Raw genomic sequence first — 25,897 nt, forward strand, 5'->3', positions numbered from 1 at the left:
TTGGATTCACGCCCAAATTTCTTCTTCCTTCCCACTGCATCCAGGATGAGATCCTTCATTACTCTTGGCGCCTTCGTGGCATCTGTTTCAGCTCAGACTGGGGCTTTCGAACCAGCAGACTTCAACGTGACTGAAGCTTTGATTGCCAACGGTGTCAACGTCTCCGCCATCCCTCAGCTCTCGGGCTTGGTGGAACGGAGCGCACTCAGTGGCTGCTCGATAGCTGTGTGTCTGATCTTTCGTACTCCGATTCTGTACCCAAACCGCTGACAGATACGTAGTGCTCTTCGTTGAAGCTCATATATGGCAGCGGAAAGCTCCTATCCGAGCAAACCTCAGCCTATGACGCCTTCACTGCCACATACTGGGCTGCCCAACAGGGCGCCTTGAACCCTCGATGTATCTTCGAACCTTCAAGCACGGTGGAAGTGTCTTCATTGGTCTTGATATCTCGTCTCACTCAGTGCCCTTTTGCCGTCAAGGGTGGCGGCCATGCTGCTTTTGCTGGAGCATCGAGCATCGAGGGTGGAATCACTGTTTCGATGAAGAGATTTAACACCGTCGCGGCATCCAACGATAAGAAGTACGCCAATGTTGGGCCAGGTAATCTATGGGTCGATGTCTACACCAAACTTGAGAAGTCAGGCCTTGGAGTAGTTGGTGGCAGAGTAAGTCCAACCGAAATTTATAACATGTGAGCGAGCTAATAATTCTCCAGATGGCTCCAGTAGGTGTTCCAGGTCTCGTGTTGGGTGGCGGTATCTCCTTCTTTTCGAACAAGGTGGGATGGGCCTGCGACAACGTTGCTGCCTACGAAGTCGTTACAGCTTCTGGTCTCGTGGTAACCGCAACCCCAACGAAATTTCCCGACTTGTTCTGGGCCCTTCGTGGGGGCGGTGGGAACTTTGGCATCGTTACAAACTTCAAGCTCGATGCGTTCCCACTTGGCCAAATGTGGGGCGGTCAACGCATCTTCACAGAGAACAACTTTACTGGCGTACTCGATGCACTCTACAACTTCGCCGTTACAGGATCCTCAAAGGACACTGACGCTGCTGAAATTGTTGTAAGTACCTACTAGTGGTGCAGGCGTTGTACTGGTGTATCTAACCCCGCGCAGTCTTTTGGATTCGAGTCAAGTATCGGAAAAATGGCGATCGTACAAACACACTACGCACGACCTGTCGCCGATCCTCCCGTATTCGCGGAGATCAGAGCCCTCTCTCCCGTGATGGATGACACAGCATTCGGCACGCTGGCCAACATGACTATGAAGATGAACGGCGGTAGTGCTGAGGAAGAGCTTGGCAACCGCCAGACTATGTGGGACGTGTCTCTCAAAGTCGACCGCGAACTCTACACCTATCTCGTCGATACCTATTACACGTTGCTTCCGGACATTCAAAACGTCGAAGGCCTTTCGCCGTATATCTCCATTCAAGCCATCACAGAAGGCCAACTCAAAGGCATGCAGAAGAATGGCGGTAATGCGCTCGGTCTTGACGCCAGCAAGGGACCCTATTTCATCATGAACATGAGCGCCTGGTGGAACAAGGCTTCGGATGACGCTGCTGTTCTCAGGTTCTTCTCCACTGTCATGAACAAGGTCAAGGCTTATGCGAAGAGCAAAGGTTTGGACAATGACTACATCTACATGAACTACGCAAGCGAGTTTCAAGATCCTCTGGCAAGCTATGGATCGGCGAATGTAGCGAAACTGATCGCTGTGAGCAAGAAGTACGACCCTGCTCAAGTGTTCCAGAAGCTACACCCAGGTTACTTCAAGTTGGGCCAAGGAGCGCCCAACAAGAACATGCCATGAAGCTAACTACGCATGCTGCGGTTTCCTGATAGTCATAAGTAAATGGAAACTTTACAAATCAACCCACTCTTTGGTTGCTCTTCAAGTGACTAATCTCCATGATAATCCCATCCGCTCAAAACGCCCAGGAATCAAGTTCGACGTACATAGGTACACCTTAAGAGCATGTACAATCAATCACACGGCCATGATCGACTCGCCGCCGTCTTGCGTTATCCTTTTCCGGATGTTGACCTTGAGCAGTCGGCCCGTAGCTTTCACTAAGCTTCCGTCGTCATTCTTCGCGAGGACAGTGCTCGGACAGTACACAAGCGCTTCTCCGGTTTCCAATCCCTCAATCCGCTGCATGAGAGCTTTGTCGTCATCGCCCAGCGCGCTGATATGTCTCTTGAGCGCGGCATACCAGGTAGGGCTCGAAAAGCGATGGATGACGGTCATGTTACAAAGCGCAATAAGATCTGTGGACACGGTCGGTTCTTGAGTGGAGATGATCATACGGGTACCCAAGTGCCGCTGCACACGGATGGTATGGTGGAGACTGTCTGCGAGAAACTTGGATCCTGGACTATCAGACATATACTAGCGTTTCGTTAGCAAAAGCTCGTTGGCCGAGAACCTGTAGCCTGTACCTTGTGCGCTTCGTCCAAGACTACCATCTTACTCTTGACGGGAGACTCCAGAAAGCGGTCCAAGCCCAGCTTGAAAAGAACACAGGCTGTGCTCGATGACATGAAGGCATCGGACAGATCCATAATGATCATCTCGCCTGGAAGGAAATCTGGCTCCACCGCCTTGCCGTCCAGATCGAGGAAGGACTCAAGCATCGCTAAACGTTGTTTGAGGGCTTGCGATTGCGCTTCGTTTAGATCTATCTTCTGAACTGCCTTGGTGAACGACTTGTAATCGAGTCGCCCATCTTTGTTTGTGGCAGACATCTTCATGAGTACCATTTCGACCTGGCCCATGTAGAGTGGGGGGCTCTTATCTCCAATACCCATCAAAGCACGCAAACCGGCGATGTCGAGAGCCCTGGCGTTGAGTTTGAACGGAATCACGCGGATGTTACGAGACGGATCTTCGTAGTAACTCCCGATCGCTCCATTGTGCGCGGAGACCAACACAGTGATTCTTCGTACGTTGTGCCCAGGAAAAGCGGACCGCGCACGAGATAGATGGACAGCTTCGCTGACGCTGAAGCCTGCACCACCGGTGCTCCAACTTCCATAGCTGAAGACTAGTGCAGAAGCAGGCGCTTCCAAGCGGCCGAGGTGCTTGGATGGGATCAAAGCATTTTCGAGCATGCAAGCTGTAGTATGACTCTTACCACTTCCTTGAACACCGCATATGAATGCGGACAAAGGCACGTTAGTGTTGTGAAACAGCTTAACGGCATGTCCTGCTTCATCCCGGTGATTACCCATGAAGCCGAATTGCGGGACCAAGTCTTTCGCGTGCTGAGCGACTACAGGGGCCGATAGCAACGGTGCGTGCTCAATATCTCTCATGACACCTTCGATAGTCGCATCGGGGTTATCAGATTGGAACTTGTTCGGGACGAGACTGTCCATGAGATTGAGATCTAATTCAAAATTCTGTCGATCATCCTTCACTGGTAGCGGTAATGAGCTGGATGACTGAGCCATGCGAGCTCCTTGGCCGGATGCTAAGACTGTACGACTACTCTCTGCAGCACCATTTTTTGGGACTGGAGACGCTGTCTTAGAGAGGGCTTGCGACAGCGATGAAGATGCAGGCCCCGATGATTTAGAAACCTTTGCCGAAACTTGCGTTGCTAGCGCTTGCATCGTGGGGGCTTTCGCTGATGTGCGGGATATAGAGGGTGACGAGGCCGGTAACTGCGTCGTTGGCGCTTGCGGTGCGGGGTTTCCAGATGTTGTGAGTGTTGCTGGTTTTCTTCTGGCCGGTAAAGCTGCAGTCGGTCGTGAGTTCGGGCCCGGAACGCTCTGTAATGGAGTGTGGCGAATCTGGGGCTTATCCTCTTCGGCAATAGTTGCTGAGGGCTGATCTTGCGCAAGTTTAGGGAGAACCAATTCGCTAGATGCAGCGAGTGTGTTGGCAGGCCGAGCCTGTGAAGATGATGCTGAAGGATAGGGAGGTGGTGACGGCTTCGGTGCAGCATCCTGCGCTGATGACTCCGACCTGGTGGCGTCCGGATTTGTATGTTCTTTCAATGAAGATTTACGTTTCGTTGTGGTTGAGCCTGGTTTTGAGAGCTTGAAAGGCTGAGTGAATGTGAAATTGAAGTTTTCCGACAATAACTTATCCGATGCCCCAAACCCACCTGAGGGAAGAGTCAACGGTGGAAGCTGCGATAAAGGCGCCTTCTGTGCTCTTTCTGGTGAGACAATAGATAGTGATGCCTCATTTTGAGAGTTTGACTTGGAACTTGGTACTGATGTGCCAACAACGCTCCCCACATTGGATTCAGTGATTAGGCTTTGCGCTACTGTTGTTTCGTCATCCCCTTGAGCAGAAACGAAATCTGATTCGGTATGTTCCGAGTCATTTGACGATGAGCATGATGAGGCTGCATTGGAGCTACCATCCGCTGGTGGAGTAACTAAGCCTGAAATCTGCTCATCGTCCTGAGGGGCTGTCGATGGCTGTCCGCACAGCTTCGAACGTTTCTCGACATTTATAGTCTCAATTCTGTTTGTTTCTTAGTCTGAATACCGCCTATGTCACTTTGAAGAACGTACCTCGTGACGGCTGCTTGTAAAGTTGCGGGTGTAAATTCTGGTTTCAATCGCTCCATTTTCTCGACAACAGCATTACGATCGCGAAACCGGCCTGTTGAATCTACCGCGGCATCTGAGCAAAGTCCCTACTGATATCAACCACATGAAACAAGAGAAAAGAGCGGCTTTAGTAGACTAACGTTGCAGAAGGCCTCGCTCAGGCTAGAGTGTCGTCAGTTCTCTCGTACTCAGAGTACTAATACCACAGGGAACACAACTTACTATACAAGCTTGAAGTCACGGCTAGGATAGCACAATGGGTAACCTTTTTCCATTCTCTCGCGTTGTCCGAAACCGCGGTTGTTGTAATTGAGAAGACGCTTTTTGATATCGCGCTACGTGCGATAGGCTACTTCGTTCGGAAATTGAGCGTTGGGTTGAGATTGGGATAAGTAATCGCTAGTGGCGAGTTCAAATGTCAGTGAGCGCACGCCGAATCGATTGTGAATGCGGGACCGCCCTCGTTTGAAGTACGTAACGCACGGAAAGAAATAAGTGTCACGTTCCCGAGGTCACCGTTATCGATAAACCCCTGGCGCTACCAGAAACCCTGTCATGCATCCATGTAAGGAGAAGAATTTCACCAACACTCTGCATTCCTCCTTGCTCTGATAGACGTGTGTCTTGCCCAGCTGCAATTCCGCACAATCTGTCCAATCTCTAGCACTGTTGGTATTTCAGGTAGGTGACCGACGAGGTATCACTGCCGATGACGTCATACGAACGCGAGCCTGACGCGTCAAAGAATGCAGGTGTACAGTTGCCATACCAACACCCGTAGGAACTTCCTGCACATTCGCTATTCTGCACTCATCCGGGTTCCCATGGAAGTACCGCCGAGACGTGGAAACTTCTAGTCGACGAACGGCAAATCATGTTCGGTCCTTCTTGCAACACCGTAGGCACAGACCCATTCCCGACTATTCAGCTTCATTACGCATGTCATCAAGCATATCGACTCCGCTACATGAACTAATTCGGCCTTGACAGATGCTCCTGTGAAAAGTCTGTTGTACTTCAGGTCATCCTCGGTCGAGCCATGAAACCAAAACCCGAGCTTCCGGCGCCGGATCATACGCAAAGACCCTTCCTACCGCTTCCCAGTGTCGCTCCGAAGACAGAGCGCACTCATACCGTCTCTCACTCGTACGTGATTTGAAGTTGTCGCTCTTGCTCCAGCCATGACGCCAAATGCTTTACGACGCACACGTTGTCCAGTGCCCTATCCCACCATTCCATCTCATGTTGATAGTTGCGACCACCTTCCGGACTTTTAATCCGATAGTTGGGCTTAGGGAAAAGTACCTTACGACAGATGCAGCATAGATGGCTATTTTCCCTTGCAGCATGGATCCATTGCTCCAAGTGAGTGCGACAATAGCTGTGTTGACATGCTGTGACTACGCCTGGCGGTGTAAGTGCGTCCTGGCACACGGCGCAGTCGGCATCAGTGAGGCCTTCTATGGGAGCTGATACATTTTCGACCGGGATCGGTTCCCCGCGCCATTCCATCTGAGCGCCGTCTTCGAAAGCTTCTAAACACTCGTCTTGGTTCGTCTCGATGCGTAGTTCCAGTTGCTCTAACTCATCGAAGATATCGAAATTGGGCGGTACGCCGAGAGCCGAAGTATTGCGTTCCACATCAGCGTCGACTTCAGCCATGAGCTTGCCTTCCAGACGGCCGACAAAGGAGGTAAGTTGAACTACTAACACATAAGCTCTAGCGTTACGAGTTAGGTGAATAATTCTGGCCTTCTCATCCGGCCCGTCGGTGTCACTAAGGTACTGGTACCATAGGCTCTCCATTACCTCTCTGCAACCATCATTGAGCGCGTATATTGTGCTGACTGCCTCCTTTACAGTCCATGACCACTGCTTCTCCGGTAAACAGGCCGCAGCATCTACCAATGTGAGAAACATTATGCCTTGGCGTCTCAACTCTCTACTAAGTCTCTCCAACTTTGCCCAAAATCTGTTGGGCAGTACGCGCTTTGCACTGCGTATGAGAATCTGGAAGCTAACATCCTCTTCTTCGGGCATTGGTTCGCGCAACACCTCAGGTGCCGCGAAAGTAGATGAGTGGGGTTGCGGCCGATAAGAAAGTCTCTTCAGATCAATGCTTCCAAACAGCTCCTTCAAATCGTCATGCACAGTCTCAGGTCGTTGAGGCTCGTTGTCTTCTGCCAAATGCCGATCTGCAGCTGCTAGAGCATCATCCAGGCGCATTGATATGCGGCCATCGATCCAGTTACCGGGCATGTCTGATTGTCGCAGGAGTCTTGGTGTGCTATCGTTGTTCCTTGCGGAGTTAATTTCCGTTTGGATAGACGCGCTGAACAGTCGTGGTTGAGGCGCCAACGAGAAGGATACTTAGGCTCTAATTAGCGGTAGGAAACTGTACAGAGTGCACGTGTGCGAAGCAAAAGATGTGTATCAAGTGACCAGGTAGCCGTGAAGATCGGTTGGAAATGAGCAACAATGCAGCGCATTTGCATGTATTTACGTACCCCCAAAGCTTTATAGTAATACTGTTCGCTGTTTCAAGAAACTACAAACAAGGCAGTCTGGCAGCTACATTGTTCTACACCGATCTGTCGCGAGTTTCTACTAGATCATGAGGAAAACGCCAGTGAACTAGACATGAGTGTCAAGAGGCTCATAGGAAATTCTCGCAACCTCAAAGTCCACAAACACTACAACAGATCATCACGGAGACACCCAGAAAGAACCAATAAGGTGAAACAGCATCTTCATTGTCAGCCGATGTAGCCTATACCACTATCGGACCCGGATACCACAGCTCCTCCTACCACTACTAAGTCCAATCCAATTCATACTGATCTTTATAATATAAACATATTTACTGTTGCTCCAAACTCGAAACCAATCGCCAGTCGTTTACGCGCCCTGGATGCGGCGGCAGAGAGGGCGGCCCCTCTCAAGGGTGTCGGGGTCGCAGTTCAATCGGCTGTCCTCGATGCAGGTCAATTGGGCGCCGCCTATGTCATGCGATTAGCTCCGAACGCTCATTTATGGATCATGATATCTGGGTTACTTACAGTTGTTGACGCTGTCGGGGACACATCGGCCGCTCTGTCCATTGACAGTGCACACATCCTGCTTCAAGCTGGTGTTTGCGACACAGCACGCGCCTTCGGGAACGGGACGGTTGTCATTGGCGCCTTGAGGCCTGGCAGCTGCGAGGGCAGAGAGAGCGAGGACAATGGCGGAGATGGTGAACTTCATTTTTGCGGTTGAGTTGGTTGGCTGGTGGGTTGGAAGGTGTCGGTAATAGTGTTTATGTTAAGGGATTATTGATAATGAAGAACCGACCAGCGGAAGGAATAGAATTGGATAGAGAGCGAAGTAGAGAGTAGTACCTAGGTAGAGAAGACTGTGGTTGAAGATGCTGATGAGGCTACTATTCGGCGCGGTACCAGGCCTCTCTTATACACGCTGCCTCAGGAAACTCCGCAGGCGTAGATGTTGGCCTCGGCCCAGCGAGGACTTCACGATGCATTGCTCTCCCTGGCCGCAACACCCGTACTGCATCCTGCATCTGCCCCAATTCCCTCATCCAACGCAAAAGTTCCACCGGTAGAAAACACACGAGACAAACACAAAACAACACAATCGGTTGCGTCGGCCTGGAAAACACGGCCACACGCCTGCTTCGAGCATGGCGGAAACGGGCGCGTGAAGAGAATGGATACCTTGGCGCTCAGGCGCCCTTGAAGGCATATCACGATACGCAGATCATACAGGAACGGTCGCTTAGACCTTCTGGGCGCTTTACGAGACGTTGGAATGATGGCGGGAGGGTAAGGAGGGATGAAACTGTCATGCTGTTTGGGTGGCTGGGGTGAAACGTTAGCTTCCGTGGATGGCGGCGAGCCACAAGCGAGTGGTGACGTCCCGAGGTCGACAGTACATTGCGCCTCATGAATTCGATGAACTTTAAAAGTTATGGGGTTTTGCCATTTTTTGAGTCTGCCTACATGGAAGAGTCGCTCGTAGATCACGGCTAGCACACGTGTCGTCACAGTTTAATTAAACTGTAAGAACCTCGATGCTTCTGAGCGGAAGGAAGTTCTAGCTCGATGCAAAACCACTGTGCAGTAGTGTTTATTGTGGATGCCTGCAGATTGTATCGGCACATACCTAGTCTTACAACAGCGCGTATGCACTTGCTCTTTCCAATGTCAACATTGGTCGGAGGTAGTCGCGAGAGCACAGTCGCGGGATCTTAATATGGCTTGAACCTTGCCTTCTCTTTCTTGTCCTTGCGTCTCTTCTTCGCTGATCCCGCTCCTTCATCAACGTCCATGGTGCTCTCTTCTGAAGGTCTCCAAGCACGAATGTGCCCATCTTCGCCGCATGTGTATGTTGTGTTTGTCTGCCATGTATGTCAGCTATAGAACGTCAGGTCATATTGTAATGAGATTGTGCCTACATGAGTATCAGTGAAGAGATCGCGGATAATCTCCTCGCTGTGGGCGCCTGGGAAGGATATGCTTTTGTCGAGATCGAAGCTATAATCCAGAGGTCCGTTGGTACCTTTGTCGATCGGTATGAGGTTGAGAAGATTCTCGCTGTGACCACTTAATACTGATAATCGCTTTGGTATACACCACAGATGGAAGACATACCTATGTTTTCCTGCAGCAACACAGGCTTGTTGTCCGACCCATGCCAGATCCACGACATACTCACATCCTAATCCTTCCCTAACGTCGCCCCACACCTTCGGAGTTGGTTCCTCCTCTTCTTCTTTCTGGCTCTGTAGAGCAAAGAAACTCACTGTCTCGTCCGTACCGATTGCATAAATGTCTGTGCCAGGATACATGAAGCCTGCATGTGCAATGGCCGATCCATGGTTCACAACTTGGTACAAGGCATCATCTTCATCTGCCTGAGAAGTGTCGAAGATGTTGATTAGGCCGTCCGTGCTAGATGATAAGAGTAGAGTTGGGTGCGATGGATGCAAAGCAAGGTTTGTCACGGTGTCAGTATGAGACTCTACGTAGGATCGGAGAGGAGCTGCATGGCTGCGCTGATCCCTAAGGATGGGTTAGTGATACTGATGCTACCAATAGACGAGGGCTGTGGCGATGTACCATATGTAGACCGGCGAGCTGGTTGGTCCGTCTTCTGGGTTTTCGATACCAGCAGCAACGAAATTCTTTTCAGCGTCGCACACCAGTGCTGAGACAAGCTTGTGTGCTGTGCTGATCGTTAGCGTCACGTCCCTCGCATCCAGCTAGGAAAGAATTTAGTCACTCACGACTTTGTATTTCTAAAACCTTCTGCTTGCTCCTCTTGTCCCAGAACCTGATCAATCCGTCTCTTCCCGCTGTTGCGACAATATTGCTGGGTGCATCGTTCGCTCTTTCCAGACAGGTAATGTTTTCATTTGCGTTTGCGATCACACCATCAGGTTGTAAGTCGGCGCTATGAAAACGCAGAGAGTCGTCCGAAGATATGCAGGCCAATTGATCGGTCAAAGAGTAGGTAAGAGGATCTTGCCGTGACGCTGTGGAGATGATTTTGTAGATGTACGAGCCGGCCGGAAGCCCGGCGTCGGCGCTAGAGATCTGGCGGAGAGGCGTCATGGGGTTCTTCAGTCAATGTGTGTTGATGTTATTGCTGCAGGTGTGAGGATGGGCAAAAGAGGTCACGTTATTGCGACGGCAGCGGGACGAAGTTGAAGTAGAAGAAAATTTGCAATCACCGAGCGTGGTAACGATGCCTCGACCCAAGCATCATCGAACACCCATATTGCCTTGTTGCCTACATTTTCGGACGACATCGTAGGCACAAGACGAGTGTGATAACAGGAATTACCCGTCAGCGACTTCACGTGCCCGCTTCAAATGACGGGCAAATGGGTCGGCCAGCATGGGAAAGCTCGACGTTATAATGCTGCAATTACGCATCGCAGTATTTCGCAAGCTTCGCATCAGGCGATGTATCGAGGCCTCTGTGTTGACAGGTTACAAATTTCACGCAGAAACACAATATGTAGCCTTGATATGAAACTCGTGCAGACATAGTCTTAGTCAACACAAGCGATTAATACAGGCAGTCCCTCTCCGATCCCTCCTGAGCCCCATCCACTGACATAACGCCAGCAGACAAAATAGGCCGTCACTCCCGCAGTTCAGCACGTCAAGCGCTCCTTGCCGGCGATATCGAGGTTCGTGAAGGAAAGGAAGTTGGCAGGGCGCGCGCGAGAAAATATCGGGTGTCCGCCAAGTGCGTGACTAAGCCGCGTAATGCTGGGCTGCTGATTGGGCGGTAGGGGGACCTCGGGAGTCGGGAAGATTTGGGCTGGCGGCACTGCGCATCATCGACGGTCGACAACCACCACACGACACCTGACGGCTCTGTCGATTGGCATCAGAGAAACTGCACAATGGCTTCTCAGCGGGTATTCCAACTTGGCCTGCGACGGGCGGTCGCGCCTAGTCTGAGGGTACAACCGGCGGGACGCATGGTCCAGCGGAGGTATGTCATAGCAGCATCGAGCTTCCTCGCACCACTTGTACCGCCTATACTCATGCGCCCACGGATGCTAACAATGGAGAATGTAGACTCGCAGCGACCGAACACGCCTCGCAGTCCGAAGCAGCCGAGATCCTCGCGAAGCAGCGCATCTACCGCCCCGTCTCCCCCCACCTGGCTATCTACAAGCCGCAAATCACCTGGTACGCCTCGTCGCTCAACCGCATCACGGGAATTACCCTCTCCGGCTCCCTCTACCTCTTCGGTATCGCCTACCTGATTGCCCCTTACACTGGATGGCATCTCGAGACACAGTCAATGGTGGCGGCCGTTGCTGCATGGCCCGCGGCTGTGAAGATGGGAGTGAAGGCCTTCTTTGCTTTCCCGTTCTTCTTCCACAGCTTCAACGGCCTGAGGCATTTGGCGTGGGATGTGGGTATCGGATTCAAGAACCAACAAGTCATCCGAACCGGATGGACCGCTGTCGGATTGACGGTCGTCATGGGTCTTTACTACACTTTCCTCGGATAAGCGATCGCACTCAGATGGAGTCAGTAGGGCGGTGAAGAGAGAAACGAAGCGGTCTGGGTGGTGGCGATGAAGGAGAATAGCGAGACAGTAGAGGAGGAGACGGAAGGGCTGCAGGAGGAGAGATACGCAGGGTTAGAAGTGTATTTCTCGGAGGATGACCAAGAGTACGAGCAACATCTACAGAGCACATGTCAAATGAATGACAATTTCTTTCTTTGCATATTCGTGACCAGGCACTGAGCCAGGTGGCGGTGATTTGCTGAGCGTGTGGAGAACCGGCATTGCTCTTCTCCAGACGAGCGCGCGAACGGCAGCAGTCTATCAAACTATTTGAGGACATGAGAATACGACCATGTCGAAAGCCGAGGGAGTGTCATCTGGACAACCGACAGACCTTGACGAATAGAAGAAATGCACGGCACGCAGTGTCAGTAAGCAATGGAAGATGGCAGTCTAATACAGGCGGGGACCAATGCGCCTGTCAAACCCAAGGCGGCGAAGAGAAAAGCGCAACGCTTGGTCCAGATGTCACTGACTGGCACGGGACCACGCGTTAATTGGCGCGTAGCCGCCACGGCTGATTTGCAGTAACCACGGAAGAAAGTGAGCATCTGCGCCTTGCTGTGAAGTGCACTCAAAGATGAGCTTTCGCCATGGAGGACTCGCAAACTCCCACGGTGCTTGGGGATCTTTTCTACGATGTGAGTATCCGTCGTCTGCGTCGCGTCTGGATAGCGTGTTGACCCCGGCCGCCGATCGCTCGAGTTGACTGACGCCACACCAGGACCCATCTCAACTCTCCCAGGCTCTCAAGCAGCGGGCCTGCAGCGACCAGCCATTCCGCTTCACCACATCGACTGAGAGCCCGCACTCAGGCAACCACGCTCCTTTAGTTCTGCCTTCGGCCCATCACACGGGTTGCGTCTCTCTGCACCTGCCCGTCGTGCTTTCCCCGTTCAACCGCGCTCTTTCCCCACGACGCGCCGCGACCGCAAAACATGTCAAGCCCGCCGCCTTGCTCACCCACCACAGCGCGCCCACAACCACTGGCAACATAAAACACGGGGACAGCGTATTCAAGATGTACCACAGCTTCAACATGATGGACGCGCCGGGCGACACCCAGCCGGACAGTCAGATGATGAAGACATGGACAAGCGGCATATATACCAGCGAGGCCAAAGAGGTCAATCCTCCTAAATCGCTGTTTGTGGACCATTCCGACGACGACAATGGCGACGAACTGCCTACAGATGAGATGGACATAGTTGCATCGAGTCAAGACCAGCACATGCCAACGCCTACGAGCCCTACCGTAATCGACGCCGACGACGACGGTTATGCGCAGAATAGCATGGCGCCTACAAGTCCTCTCAAATTCCAAACACCGGCATTGGCAGACAGGCACAGGGGGAACTCTGGCCAGACGCTCAGCTCGGCCGTGCGGACAAACACTACGCCTGCCACCGCTGATTCACCCTCGCTGTTCTTTCCGGCTTTCGACAATGGAGGCGATGGCGGATTACAGCATATCTCGCTAACACAGGCCTTCAACAACACCCAGGCGCCTACCTCGCCCGCTGTGGGCGGTGTTGCAGAAGATGTAGTTTTCACGCGCCCTTCGCCCAACTTCAGCCACTTGCGACACTCCAGTCCAATTCCTGCCTATTCCAGCCCTATCAAAGCCATGCGCCCCGACACACCCAAATCTGATCCCGTCGTACGATCATCCAGCGAACCACGAGCCGAATACGTTACAATGAAGCAATCGCAGGAGAAGCGGAGGCCTTCTATAGGAGATGAGCAGAGCGTGCCCATAGACCAGGATAGCTGGCAAGAGCTGTCTCGGAAAGTGAAGGCGCAGAAGGCAAGGGAGCATGCCCATCGCCGGGCTGCCAGCTCCTTGTCACACATCTCGGTGCCGACACCATTGGTATCGCGATCCGGAAGGAAGCGCGTACCGGATGTCGGTTTACCATCGCCCGTCAAGTCGAGGAACTCACGAGGTGGCGAACATAGTGAATGTCCGGATGACGGTGACGAGACAATGGACGAGCAGTCACAACCCATAGTGGGGAACGGGGTGAAAGACTACAATACCGAACAATTGCCCGACGGGTCGTCACAGAATGCGGCCCATACCGCACGGACTAGAGTGAGACGTAATAGCAACGACAATAGTGTGCAGGTTCCCAAGACTTCCTCGCACCCTCACCGCACTTCACGAACTTCTACCCAGCAACCAGTTCCCTCCTCGCAGCTGCAGCACGAGTCGCAACTACGGAACGAGAATACACAGCGATTTCTACGAGACACAAATCAGCCACCTAGCAGCAAGGAATCAATTGCTGTTATGGACTCGCAACCAGATGCGACCGCAGACTTCGATAGTGTACCACGACCAAAATCGCTACGATTTCCATCGTCACCATCGATGAATCAATACAGTATCAACCAGACTACCATGGCCACTAAGACCGGATATACGAGTCAGGTCATCTCTTCATCAATGCCCCCCATGCCACCCAAGTCTAGCCTGGATGACGACGAGGTCCCCGACGGGGAAGAGCGCGTACCCAGCAGCCCTCCACTCCTGAGACCCGAAGACGCAGAAGCAGAAGAAGGCGATCTGGAATACGATGAGCACACCTACGACGAGTACGTAGAGGGAGCAGCTGACCGGGACACTGCGACACCGACCATTGAAGAAGACACCGTAATGGACGAGGACGAAGACCTACCGCTTGCAAATGAGGAGCTCGAGGGCAACGCTACAATTGAACTCCAAGGTGAAAAGTCTGATGAGGAGCTTGATCTCGTCCAACCCGGCAAAGTGGATATGGGAACCGACCAGCAAGTTCCGGAAACCTTTGAACAAGATCAATCTATGGATGGCATCCGCGATGGCGATCTATCACGGCAAAATCCGACTACGGAGCCACCCAAGCCACCGAGCATGCGACGTCAAAACACTGTCCCAGAGACTGACGCACTCGATGAGACGCAACCCACGTTTTTCACAGATAATATGTCTGCTGAAGCCACAGGGGACGACGCTGCTGTACTCCGTGAGACAAACAGTACAGAGGCTTTTCAGACCGCCCAGGAAGAACATAGCCTGTCTGAGCCGAATAAGGCGGCACCTGTTAGCTCAAAAGACAATGGAAGCGATGTGATCCGTGGAGATAATCGTATCCATTCTATTGATGACATTTACAATCTACCCGAGACACAGCAGTCAGTACCAGAAGAAGATATCGAAATGCCACGGTTGAGTGGTCTTGAGGATGACGATTGCGACGCCTTCATGGCTCCGACTTCACCAGCACCTCCGTCTACAAAAAGGCGCAAGGTTACATACACAGCGAAGCGTGGTGTTTTTCGCAGCCCACCAAAGCCGACCACAGACAAGGACGCACTTACAGAGCCGCCCAAATCACCCCGTCTCGAGCAGGTTCAGCACGCGCCTGAGGACACTCCGCCGACTGTGTCAGTTCAGGCACGGGAGGATCAGGGCGCATTGGCCGCTACGCGTGAAAGAGAAGCGGTACAGGCCCCATACAAACGAACGACATCTTTAAAGTCAAAGATCTTGCCAAAAGCCAGTAGAGCCCAGAAGGAGAGGCAGGGCGCGTTGAAACCAGTATCCAGAGAACTCTTGCAGAGCCTGTCTTCACCGGTGAATTCACCAGCAAAACCAAAGCCTTCTTTGGAGGTGCGTAAAAGTACTCCACTCACTCCTACGAAGCCTCGGGAAGTAGTTGTCGATAGACCAGCCGATGTCGAGATGCTCGACGCTGCTGTTGAGCCGCATGAGCCCATCAGCTCCGCACCCCATTCGAGCAACGCCGAGATGCCACTAGAAACTCCGTCGCAACGTGTCACAACCCCACCAGGGGAAATCATTGTGCCAAACAGGGTCTTCGCGTCCTGGCCAGGCAGCCATTACTATCCTGCCACATGCATCGGTCAGACCACTGCCCGTCAGTTGCAGATCCGCTTCGACGATGAAAACATTACGTCAATGGATGCAGTGCATGTCCGTGCTCTGAGTCTCCGTAGGGGTGATCAAGTCAAGGTTGATGAACTCGGTATGAAGAAGAACGTTTATGTCGTTGTCGATTTCAAGGACAGGATCGATGACCTCAGTGGTGCAGAGTTTCCCGTTACTGACCAACGCGGATATACGACAGTTGTTCTGGAAGAACGCGCCCGGGAGAGCTTGCCCAAAGTTAAAGCAATGCAGCCAGCGGAGCACATATCCGTGCCTGTGGGTAAGATCTACCTAACCGCTTCACTCTGGAAGCGACTTCGCGATCGATCCTTCAACTTCTCTGCAGCCATCACGCCAGCCAAGCCAGCTTCTCATTTCGGCACTCCTGTTGCTGATCCATTCACAACACCCTCTTTCAGCCGACGAGGAACAGGAGTACCATCACTACTAAAAGACGTTACCACACGTGCCGCGTCTGTGGCATCCACCGCCCGATCCGGCAGTGGCGTGTTTGCGAACATGGCTTTTGTTCTTACTTCTACTGCAGCAGACGTGGACAAAGAGGTTGTTGCTAGGCAAATCAAGAGCAACGGCGGACAAGTCCTAGAACAAGGTTTCCACGAGCTTTTTGAGAGTGAGCCCAGTGAGGCACCAACATTATCTCAGAGCCGTCGTAGATCGGCCTCTACTATCGAGGGGTCTGCTGCACTGGTGCTTAAGCAAGCATACAGAGACCTGGGCTTCGTCGCCCTCATCTCTGATTCTCACTCTCGCAGTACCAAGTACATTCAAGCACTCGCCCTCAATGTCCCGTGTCTGCATCTTCGCTGGATTCATGACTCGCTGCACGCATCTCGCGCTGCGCCCTTTACGCGATACCTTCTACCCGCTGGTGTTTCCAAGTTCCTCGATCCGAACGGTGTCGTGCGATCCCGTACAATGGCTCCTTACGACCCGGCTGGCGAGGACGTCTCCTTCGCCCAAATTATACAAGATCGTGATCTTCTCTTCCAAGGCCAGAGTGTCCTTCTTATCACCGGCAAATCGAAGAAGGAAGTTGAAAAGCGACAGCCATTCGTATTCCTCTCCCACGCTCTGGGGTCTGCTACAGTCGGTCGCTGCGCCGATCTTGTGAGCGCGTCCGATATGCTCACTAGCGGCAAGTGGGACTGGGTATATGTGGACAACGGCGAAGGCGGTGTCGCAGAGGCTGCCGCAATGTTGTTCGGTACCGAGAAGCCTGTCGTCAATGGTAAGACTAAGAAGGCCAAGAAAAGGAAGAGGGACGAGACTGAAGTGCAAGAAGAGCTTCTCGTCAAAGGGGAAGTGAACGGGCATAAGGTGAAGATTACATGTGCGGAGTTTGTCATTCAGAGCTTGATCTTAGGCGCTCTCATTGAGGAGTAAACGTCTTTGTTGGTTCAATTTTTTTTATCCAAGGTCTCCTTCTTAGATGATGGTATCAGGCGTTTGACATGGCACGAAAAATGCATGTAGCATGACATCAGGTGCAGGAGGCGTTTCGGATACATGTACCACCACCAGCTTCACTTTTCGCCTGACACACAGCGCGGCGCAAGGCCCGACTTTCTTTCTCTTTTCTTTACCTGTTCCATCGACGATTTTCCAGCTAGCGTAGCATACACGGTACGAGAGCGCTTCCATCACCTTGCCGGCGTTGAGATATCATGTGAATGATCAAAAGCCTCGTATTTGCATATGCCATCTTAATTCATGTGCGTACTTGGGTGCGTGCTTTGAGAACCTTTTGGCATTGTACTTCCGTACATTGGTAGAGTGTATTTAGACAAGTATATGAGCAAGTGTGGGTATCATCAAAGATCTGTCCAGTTCTGGTATCGTTCTTTACCATCACCAGCACCATGCATAAGCATGCGCCACGCCATTAGGCACAGTGAAGGATCTGTTGTGCCGAAGGCGAAGCCAATATGGGTCGCGTTGATGCATGCTATCGAACGGAACGACTGCAAGGCATGCGTAGCAGTTGCTGTCATGATAATCGCCATGCAAATTTGTTTACGGCCCGAAACTTCTTCTCGCATGCTACGTAGTGGGCAGCGCAAGCACGGCTGTTTGTACGTAAGATCACTCAATGAGCCCAGGAGCTCGGGAGCTTGTGCATATAACTATACTGTGAAGACACGCCCCTCTGCCCGCTACGTCTACGGTTCCAGTATCACGATCCGCGTGACTGCCTTAGTGAGAGCACGTCGCACATCAGTCTGTTACTGGCTTTTCTCTTTGACGATAATTACATGGGCATACGGTCACCATCAAACCCGATACCCAACAGAGCAAGTGATGGGCCGCCATGGCAATGAAAGCAGGGAGACAGGCATGGTGATGTGGAGCAACAAACCTGAACCGGATGCCCCGTTGATGGATGTCACCCGTTCCGTCCGCTAAGGCATTGCAATCACGTCTAAGACAAGTGTAGCTGTCCTGCTAAAGCATGTTGACGCCCCCTTGCTAGACACACGACAGTATTGGCATGTGAAGAGCAAGCAGTGTGCATGTCCATCCTTCGTTTGAGCAAAAACCCGTGGGTGCAAGCGCTCTCTTCCGCAAGCGAAGGATCGCGAAGAGCGCTTGAGGTCCCTGTCTATCCATGTCCCGCTGTTGAGATGATGCGAAAGCTTCTATGCCGGCCCGCCAGATCAGCGCTCATCAGGGCGCACCGCCGTTTAGAATTAGCGTTAAACCGAATGAAAGTGCCTTTGTTGTGGAGCTATCATGACTCCTCTTCAAAGATGCGATTTGTTAAGCGATCGGAAGAACAGAGCCCACGATAGTCGAGTCATGTTGAATAAGGGAGGGGGCCTTATCGGTAAGTTAGGCGGTAGGAGTAACTCCCGTCTGGCTGGCAATGACGGTAGTGACAGCCGCAGTGGAAGGGTCTTGCCTTCGGATAGCATGCCGTGGCTAGCTCATTGGCTAGCCGGCAAGGGAGCTAGCGTGACCCTATCCAAGGAAGAGATATTGCAGGATCTATGTCAAGAAAACCCCTCAGACGTAAGCGTTGAAGACATGGACCCCGTGAGTGAATTCTCTGAAAGCCTGAAGTAGATGTTCTGGAATGGTACGTTGTCCTTCTCAACAATTTGAGCAGCTAGCGGCACCCGAAGCCGGCCTATCACACCGATCGACATCTGCGTAGACGTTATGGGCTTACCGAGCCTCAGTGGAGATGTAGCATACTTTACCCATGTATGACACGATGTCTTGCATAAGAAACAATGCGCTGCTGACCTTTACGTTGGCCGCACAAGAAGGATTTGGAAGCTGGAGGCGTCGAAGGAATCCTTACAGCTCCTCGAATCTTGTCGACAAACGGCTTGAAGTGTTGGTATTGATGCAGCCACGCGGCGCAGCAGGGTAATGTGAGCCGAGAGCTAATGTTGCGATATCCACACCTCCGAAAGGTGATACGCGGCTTCCGTTAGTCGAGCATCGGTACATTGGCTGCACCAGACCAGATGCAGGAATTACTATCGATGTAGTGGCGTCCAAATGCCGCCTCTCCCCCTTGCACAATCCTTAGCGCAGGCATCGCTACGACTTTCACGTCCGCGGGGTAACTTAGTGTGCGGCGTGGGAAGGCTAAAAAGTAAAGTAACTTTTGAGAACGTCCACGAAAGACCAATAGCACTTGTGGCTTAAAGCGGCGCGAATTAGAAAGCAGTGCGGATGTATCTATGGTGCCGCTCTGGAGATTGCTCGATCGGCTGCTGCCGCATGCAAATTCTCTGCAATGTACTCGATTGTTGTCATCTTGGTGGAAAATAGGTAATTCGATGTGAACATTTCGGGTTTCTTATGTGACCACGCAGGAGGCTCCATATCAGGCAATGAATGCGAATATGGCTACCTCTCTGAAGATCTATTCTGTTCCCGTTTACTGTATGTGTATCGCACGGCGCCGCATGCCTTGATGGACGTTGCCGATCCAGGATCGCGGCGACGCTGTGCACTAGGGTGACTTCTCGGGCGATGTCTGCTTTCGGCAAGCGATACGCCTGATTATTTTCAACAACTGAAGCGAACGAGCGAGCGTTAAGAAGCCGATGCGGAGTACCAATTGCGGAGTGCCTCTGAAGTTAAACGCCTATTCATATCAGCTTGGCCTGAGTGGTTGTAATCTTACATGACTAGGTTCGGCTCTGATCCGAACGGACAATGTTCCAGCTTCATCTAGGTAGATATTAAGGTCCGCGCCGATCCCAGTGACAATCTCTCCTTTCACATGTCCAGGCCTTGATCTAAGGAGCGACCTAATAATGGTACAATCCTTCCGCTCTAGATTGAACATTGGGAGATTTCTGATCAGACGTTCGCTATCGGACCGATTCTGTCGAGTGCGATTGGTGGGAATCCGATTAGAAGCTCTGAAACGGCCTCGGCAAGACGCGTAGTGCAGTCTCCGAGGTACTTGCTTGCCCAAGCCTGTTGGGATCTTGGATTTGCGCGGGAAGACCAGGTTCAGGGTACACAAAGGACCTTGCGCAATCTATGCTTGGGCAAGGGTTAGCGGAAGGATGAAGGTTTGAGTGGGAACACCTTCAAGCAGTCGAGCCGACCTGCCTTGGGAAGCTGACTACTAAGTGGCAGGTGTAGGCGAGCCGACACTCTCATGACGTACGCCGCATAGGTAGACGTTTCTTTCTGCAGGCCGCAGACGAATGAGACCATGTAGGGAAGAAGCGAAGCCGGGAACTCCGTTTGCGTGCTAGATCTGCTTCAGCTTGTCTTGCTTCTCAACAAAGTAGAATAACCAAAGTAGGCTCATATGAACCCAGTTTACCGCTCCGACACAAGACGGCAACCGGGTAATTTCAATGTGGCGTGGGAGCTTCCCGTCCCCATTGTGACACAGCCACACGTCCGAACGCTCAGCTGTATCAAATAAGTACCGAATCGTGAGTTGGATGCTGGAACAAAAAGCCAATGATCTTCAGAGGTAGCATCATACACCCGAATGCATGCGATAGCCATTCGCTGTTTTGTTCGCAACCCTTTTCCTACTAGTCGAGGAGATGATAATCGAAGAAGGTTTCGAGAGTAAAATTTAGAGAGGACCGTCTTCTCGGTTCTGCTGGTGCTTAGTCGTTGTGTCAGTCTGTCAAAGCCGGTGTGGGAAGGAATCTGCCAAATGCACAAGCGAGCCAGGAGCAACTCGGAATATGTAAGTCGGTAGACACCGACAGTCAAGGACAAGCTAGAGCATATTGCTGCACGTCATAGTTCGTGCATGCGTATTGACCTTCTAGCGCTTCCATAGATTGATTGCTATACCTTCTCATTAACAGTGCAGGATCTGCAGTAAGGGTGTAGTATCAAGTTGAGATTTCGGTGATGAGAGGAAGATAAGGAGGTAAAACGCCTTGTTTGAGTATAGTGCATGGCCAGGAAGCGTGCGCACTTGCATATGTAGAGTGATGGGTGGGCAGGTGCAGCATCGGCCGCGAACGGTGGATTGCAGCCCCGAGAAGTCCTTCAGAAGCTACGGCCTGTTCTGGACTAGCCGCCAGCAGGCTTACTTGCACCCCGCCCCCGCTTTCCTCATTGGGCAGACCTGTCAGAAAATATTTACTCGGAAGCACAGAGGTCCCCAAAGCGCAGGCCGACAAGCAGAGATGACAGGACTAGACGAAGATGCCATAGACGAGGTCTTGTACCTCGCGCGCGCAAACGAACCTTCCGAGCTTGATTCATACGTCTCCGAACTGTCCACACAGACCAAGCGACCGAAGGCGGAACTGTTCGCTGCGGCCATCGACCCATACTCGAAGAATAGCGCACTGCACTATGCTGCTGCCAATGGTCACAACGGTAACATTTCCAGTCGTGCGTGGTCGAAAGCCATTCTCACTAGCATAGATATTATCAAGTTGCTCTTCTCGACAAGCGCAGAGAAGCCAGAACCGGCATTTCTAAACGCAGTCAACGATGCAGGCAACACTCCCCTTCACTGGGCTGCGTTGAACGGCCACCTCGAAAGCGTGAAACTCCTAGTACAGTCCGGCGCCGATGTCACCATCATCAACCGAGCGGGCCACGATGCGGTTTACGAAGCGGAGATAAACGACAAGAACGACGTGGTAGACTGGCTGCTCGGAGCCGTGGAAGAGCTAGAGAATGGCATTGGACAGAATGGCCAGCCGGAAGCCGGAGACGCAGATGACAACATGGATGATGCAGATGCAGAAGCGGAGCGCGCCCAAGACAGCAATGCACCGGCGCAAGGGGTCGCAGCTGAACCGACAGTGGAAGGCGTTCGGAAGCAGATGGCGGACATGAGTACCCAGGATGTCGTCTCGAAGGGTGGCTGAAGCAGCTGCATCGTTGGCCGCAATATACGTATATTACTGACGGCGTGCGACCTGCAAGGAACATGACGGCATGGGGTTCATGGCAAGGCCGGGCAATACGTGGCGCGGGCCTGTGCAAGACAGCCACGGTTCCAGGGCAAGGTCTAGAAAGACGAACGCGGGGCATAAGAGAGCAGTATTGGTTGATGAACAAGGCAACAAAAATGCCATTGTATCTATGGGTCATGCACTGAAGTGTATAAGACCTTACTAGCTTCCAGTTGTGACTACGAGCAATAGAGGCTTACTCCTGCTGGCAATGCCACCTGTATCCAGACACCTAGTCACGAAAGTAGACTGGCTCTCATCATTGGTCATCCGCTCGAGCACACAATGAGCAGTCATCATGCTCATGTAAAACATGTGTGGTTCATACCACGACGCTGAGCGAAGACACACAGTTCCATCATGCTATACTGTCGCATCCAAAGGCACCGGAACAGACGTGAGACCCTACCTTGACAGATAGACATGCAATCATCAATCCAAGGGTGTTGCCCATGCCTAGCTTGCATTAGTACACGTTGGAACCTGCACTGCTATTCTCTCTTTCTTACCACCCACACGCTCAGTCGAGAAGCCAGGCCCGGCGCTTCGCGTCCTTCGCGGCTCGGCGCTTTTCGTTGTACTCCTTGAGCTGCTTCTTGCTGAGGTGCTGAGAGCGACGCTCTGCCTTGAGACTACGTCCGTCGTGGCTATTGGCAGCGGCATCAACATCGAAGAAGGCATTCATCTGGCGATGACTTTTGTTTTCATCGTTGTGCATCTCAGGACCTTGACCAGCCTGTTGCTGCTTGCCGTTGAAACGGTTGAACTGGGCAGTTGTAGTATAGTCATTGCTAGGGAGGAGCGCGTTGCGAGCTGCGGAGGCTGCAGCAGCGGAGGCCTGCGCTGCATCCTCTTCCTCCTTCTCTGCCTCCTTGGCGTAGTCGGCGTTGGGGTCGAAGCTGCCATGGATCTTGGGGTTGTATCCGCCCCACTTGCGCTTTGGTGGTGGGCTGGTACCCGGCGCGCCAGAGCTTGATGACAGTGCAGCGGCGCCAGCGTAAGGGTTTCTGTAGAGCGCACGTATTAGGCTGGGAAAGACACGAAAAGAAGATGATAGTTAGCAAACCTGTCGTAGCCGAGGCTGTGGGTTGGAGCGGTCGGAACGCGTGGATTCTCCCACTGCGAAAGACCGGTCTTGCGATTTAGGAAGTACCAGGCGCCTGCGTTGGGCTCCCACCTGGGCTCCCAGCCATCGTCCTCGTCGTCTGGGACAGGCTCGTCGGGGAGGGGAGGCGCGCCACCATCGTACGGGAGAGGCGCAGAGGCGCTTGACGTGTAGCTAGTTTCCCTATCCGAGGGCTTGACATACGCGACTTCCGGGGTACTTGCGCGGCCGTCGCCCGGCTGCGCAGCGGCAGTTGGCGAGGACTTGCGCTCCTGATCTTGGTGGCCGGACTGGAGAGCCATGCTGCAGAGTCTCTTTACACTTGAAGATGTTAGAAAGGATGTGCCCGGTTTAGAGGCTGGTTGCATGCACGAGGTCGACAAAGAGGTTGCCGGCACGGTCAGTAGCGTTGGTGTTGTTGTTGTGAGTCGCCCCGGTCGCACCTGCACAAAGAACTTCGGAGCTGGCTTGGCACAGCGCTAGCGACGTAAGCAGACGGAGCGTGCATGTGACCTTGGCACTCTCGTTCCCGATACACTGATACCCCATCATCTGCACTGACTCGCAAGCCGCTTCGCTTCGGTCCAGCTCAACGGCGATCCGCTTGTGCCTGCGCCTTAGTCCTTGCCAGTTCCCGGCCGCTCGCCTGATCACTCGGTCCTTTGTCTCATAATAAATACGGGTGGTGCGAAAGTTTTGAGGGCGTCATCGCCGAGAACGGGAAACGACAGCCGATCCTGCATCGTCGTTGCAGCAAGCCTCGACGGCACGACAAGCACGCTGCGCACGCGCTTCCATCGCTAGGCCGGATGATGTGACAGACCAAATCTCGTCTTCAAGCCACCAGAGCATCCGGAGAAAGCCCTTATTATATGGAGTCTCAAGGCGCCCGAAGATGTGCATTGACTCGGGAGCTTGCAGTCAAGAAACCGACCGCTAAGCTTAGAGCCGTTCGGAGCGGGCCAAGTTGGCTTCATGCAAGCAAGGCCAGAGGCGTTAGGGGATCCGGGACGTAAGAGGATCGAGATGGTCTCAATCGCCCGCTCAACGGCTGCTGTGAGCTCGTTCCGATCGGATTCTGGTGCCGCTTTAGCTGGGATTTGTCGGCGCCTTTTTAGCTGACGACAACGGCATCGCTCGTGTCAGCATTTGGCACCAGCCAGTCCATCGTCGAGCGGGGACAAAAGGCTGTTTGTGGGCACCGTAGGGCCGGCCGCCGGGACACCTGTCTTTCTGTTCGCATCGTTGACGGCGGCTTATTTGCCCTCTTTTCTCCTGCAGCGAGAGGCGTCGTTTATGGTGGCTGCACGTTTTAGCTGCTTCCAGCCCTTGGCCTCAATCTAAGTGAAGCTTATTGGTCGGATCCGCTCCAGAACCTAACGCCAGGTCCCAGAGTTTCGCGGCAAAATAGCAAGGACATGTTCGAGGATGCAGGTCACCCGACCATAGGATTTGCCGAGGTAGACCATAGCCAAGATGCTAGGCCGCTTTGTACTAGCGCGCACACACAGAATTGCATTTAGATTGCAATTTAAAACTAAACTCTCTTACCCCTTACCTACCTACCTACCTACTACCTACCTACCTACCTACTACCTACTAACTAACTAACTACTATAGCACTGCGCGGCTTTGTAAGTAGAACTATTAAAAAGCTATCTTAATACATTTTAAAAGCTTTCTAACAATATGCAGAATAATTATAAGTAATACCTAGCCTCTACTACCTTGCCTCTAGGTTGCTCTAGCTATAAATTTAACAACTAGAACTAGCCTATAGTTAACTTTAGTAAGGTTATCTACTGCTATAAAGAGTTTAGCGCGCTATATAGAGTAAGTTATATTAAAATACTTTTACATTACTTTCTAAACGCTTTCTAACAATATATAGAAGAGAATAAAGTCCTGTAATTCTATCTACACTTACCTTCTTAACATCTATAAGTTCTATAAAGTAGCACCTTTAGAAAATAAAAAGAGTAGGCTAAACTAGAGAGTTATTACTTTTACTAAGCGTAAGTATTAAAATGCTGTTATAATACTCTTAGAAAGCTTTCTAATAATGCATAAGATAGTATAATAAGCTCTAGGTTAAGTATAACTATATTCTTACTAAGCGTTAGGCTGCTGCTAAAGCTACTACCTTAGCTTACTAATAAGCTTTCGCAACAGTTAAGAAGTTAAAGCTAATTCTAAGATTAACTAGCAGTTATAGAGAAGAGGTAAGTAGATTAAAACGCTATCTAAATGCTATTTAAAAGCTTTCTAACTATGCTTTATAGTTTAACCTTAAGTAAATAATAAGTGTTATGCTTACTACTAGTTGTGTTACACCTTACTCTATCTATATAGAGGAGTATAGAACTAATAGTAAGAGTAAGAATACTAAAATACGCTTTAAATGCTTTGCTAACGCTTTTTAGTATACTACTTTAAGTATAAAAGAGATAAGTTTAGTAATAAGATTAATAGTAGCTATTACTACAAAAACGTTAGCTACTAGAAGTTACCTTAAATATATAGTTTCTAGTAAGTCTAATAGTATTTTGTAAAATAGAAATGTTTACTTCTTATAAAAAATCTCTCTAAGCTTTAAAATTTAAAATAACGCATGTTTTTATAGTTTTCTTAAAGTAAATATACTAGAAAGCGTTAGAAGAGCATTTAAAGAGTATTTTAGTATGCTTACTAGTTAATTTCTTTTTCTTACACTAACTATATACTTTAGTAACGCCTTGCTCTAAG

At 51.5% G+C, this 25,897-nt stretch overlaps 9 protein-coding genes across 9 annotated transcripts; 4 read left to right on the top strand and 5 right to left on the bottom strand.

Moving 5' to 3' along the window:
* Positions 1-718: 718 nt before the first annotated feature.
* On the top strand, positions 719-1,822 carry J4E83_000866 (uncharacterized protein; the record flags this gene model as incomplete). Its single annotated transcript, XM_049327823.1, has 2 exons — positions 719-1,066; positions 1,121-1,822. 2 exons carry the CDS (start codon positions 719-721, stop codon positions 1,820-1,822), a joined length of 1,050 nt encoding a protein of 349 aa, XP_049192341.1.
* Positions 1,823-1,999: 177 nt separating this feature from the next.
* Positions 2,000-3,465, bottom strand: J4E83_000867 (uncharacterized protein; the record flags this gene model as incomplete). The annotated part of the gene is made up of 2 exons (XM_049327824.1): positions 2,000-2,401; positions 2,452-3,465. 2 exons carry the CDS (start codon positions 3,463-3,465, stop codon positions 2,000-2,002), a joined length of 1,416 nt encoding a protein of 471 aa, XP_049192342.1.
* Positions 3,466-5,721: 2,256 nt separating this feature from the next.
* J4E83_000868 (uncharacterized protein) lies at positions 5,722-6,840 on the bottom strand (the record flags this gene model as incomplete). Its single annotated transcript, XM_049327825.1, has 1 exon — positions 5,722-6,840. The coding sequence occupies one exon, from the start codon at positions 6,838-6,840 to the stop codon at positions 5,722-5,724; it is 1,119 nt and encodes a 372-aa protein (XP_049192343.1).
* A 639-nt stretch (positions 6,841-7,479) lies between these two features.
* Positions 7,480-7,827, bottom strand: J4E83_000869 (uncharacterized protein; the record flags this gene model as incomplete). Its single annotated transcript, XM_049327826.1, has 2 exons — positions 7,480-7,580; positions 7,641-7,827. The coding sequence occupies 2 exons, from the start codon at positions 7,825-7,827 to the stop codon at positions 7,480-7,482; spliced, it is 288 nt and encodes a 95-aa protein (XP_049192344.1).
* A 1,000-nt stretch (positions 7,828-8,827) lies between these two features.
* Positions 8,828-10,193, bottom strand: J4E83_000870 (uncharacterized protein; the record flags this gene model as incomplete). Its single annotated transcript, XM_049327827.1, has 5 exons — positions 8,828-8,977; positions 9,035-9,173; positions 9,231-9,641; positions 9,699-9,804; positions 9,866-10,193. 5 exons carry the CDS (start codon positions 10,191-10,193, stop codon positions 8,828-8,830), a joined length of 1,134 nt encoding a protein of 377 aa, XP_049192345.1.
* An 803-nt stretch (positions 10,194-10,996) lies between these two features.
* Positions 10,997-11,616, top strand: J4E83_000871 (uncharacterized protein; the record flags this gene model as incomplete). The annotated part of the gene is made up of 2 exons (XM_049327828.1): positions 10,997-11,088; positions 11,175-11,616. The coding sequence occupies 2 exons, from the start codon at positions 10,997-10,999 to the stop codon at positions 11,614-11,616; spliced, it is 534 nt and encodes a 177-aa protein (XP_049192346.1).
* A 1,081-nt stretch (positions 11,617-12,697) lies between these two features.
* J4E83_000872 (uncharacterized protein) lies at positions 12,698-17,017 on the top strand (the record flags this gene model as incomplete). The annotated part of the gene is made up of 1 exon (XM_049327829.1): positions 12,698-17,017. One exon carries the CDS (start codon positions 12,698-12,700, stop codon positions 17,015-17,017), a length of 4,320 nt encoding a protein of 1,439 aa, XP_049192347.1.
* Positions 17,018-21,264: 4,247 nt separating this feature from the next.
* On the top strand, positions 21,265-21,960 carry J4E83_000873 (uncharacterized protein; the record flags this gene model as incomplete). The annotated part of the gene is made up of 1 exon (XM_049327830.1): positions 21,265-21,960. The coding sequence occupies one exon, from the start codon at positions 21,265-21,267 to the stop codon at positions 21,958-21,960; it is 696 nt and encodes a 231-aa protein (XP_049192348.1).
* Positions 21,961-22,567: 607 nt separating this feature from the next.
* J4E83_000874 (uncharacterized protein) lies at positions 22,568-23,454 on the bottom strand (the record flags this gene model as incomplete). Its single annotated transcript, XM_049327831.1, has 2 exons — positions 22,568-23,054; positions 23,114-23,454. 2 exons carry the CDS (start codon positions 23,452-23,454, stop codon positions 22,568-22,570), a joined length of 828 nt encoding a protein of 275 aa, XP_049192349.1.
* Between the last annotated feature and the right edge of the window lie 2,443 nt (positions 23,455-25,897).

This window comes from Alternaria metachromatica, assembly GCF_023757995.1.
Source record: "Alternaria metachromatica strain BMP 0045 chromosome Unknown scaffold_2, whole genome shotgun sequence".
NCBI lineage: Eukaryota > Fungi > Ascomycota > Dothideomycetes > Pleosporales > Pleosporaceae > Alternaria > Alternaria metachromatica.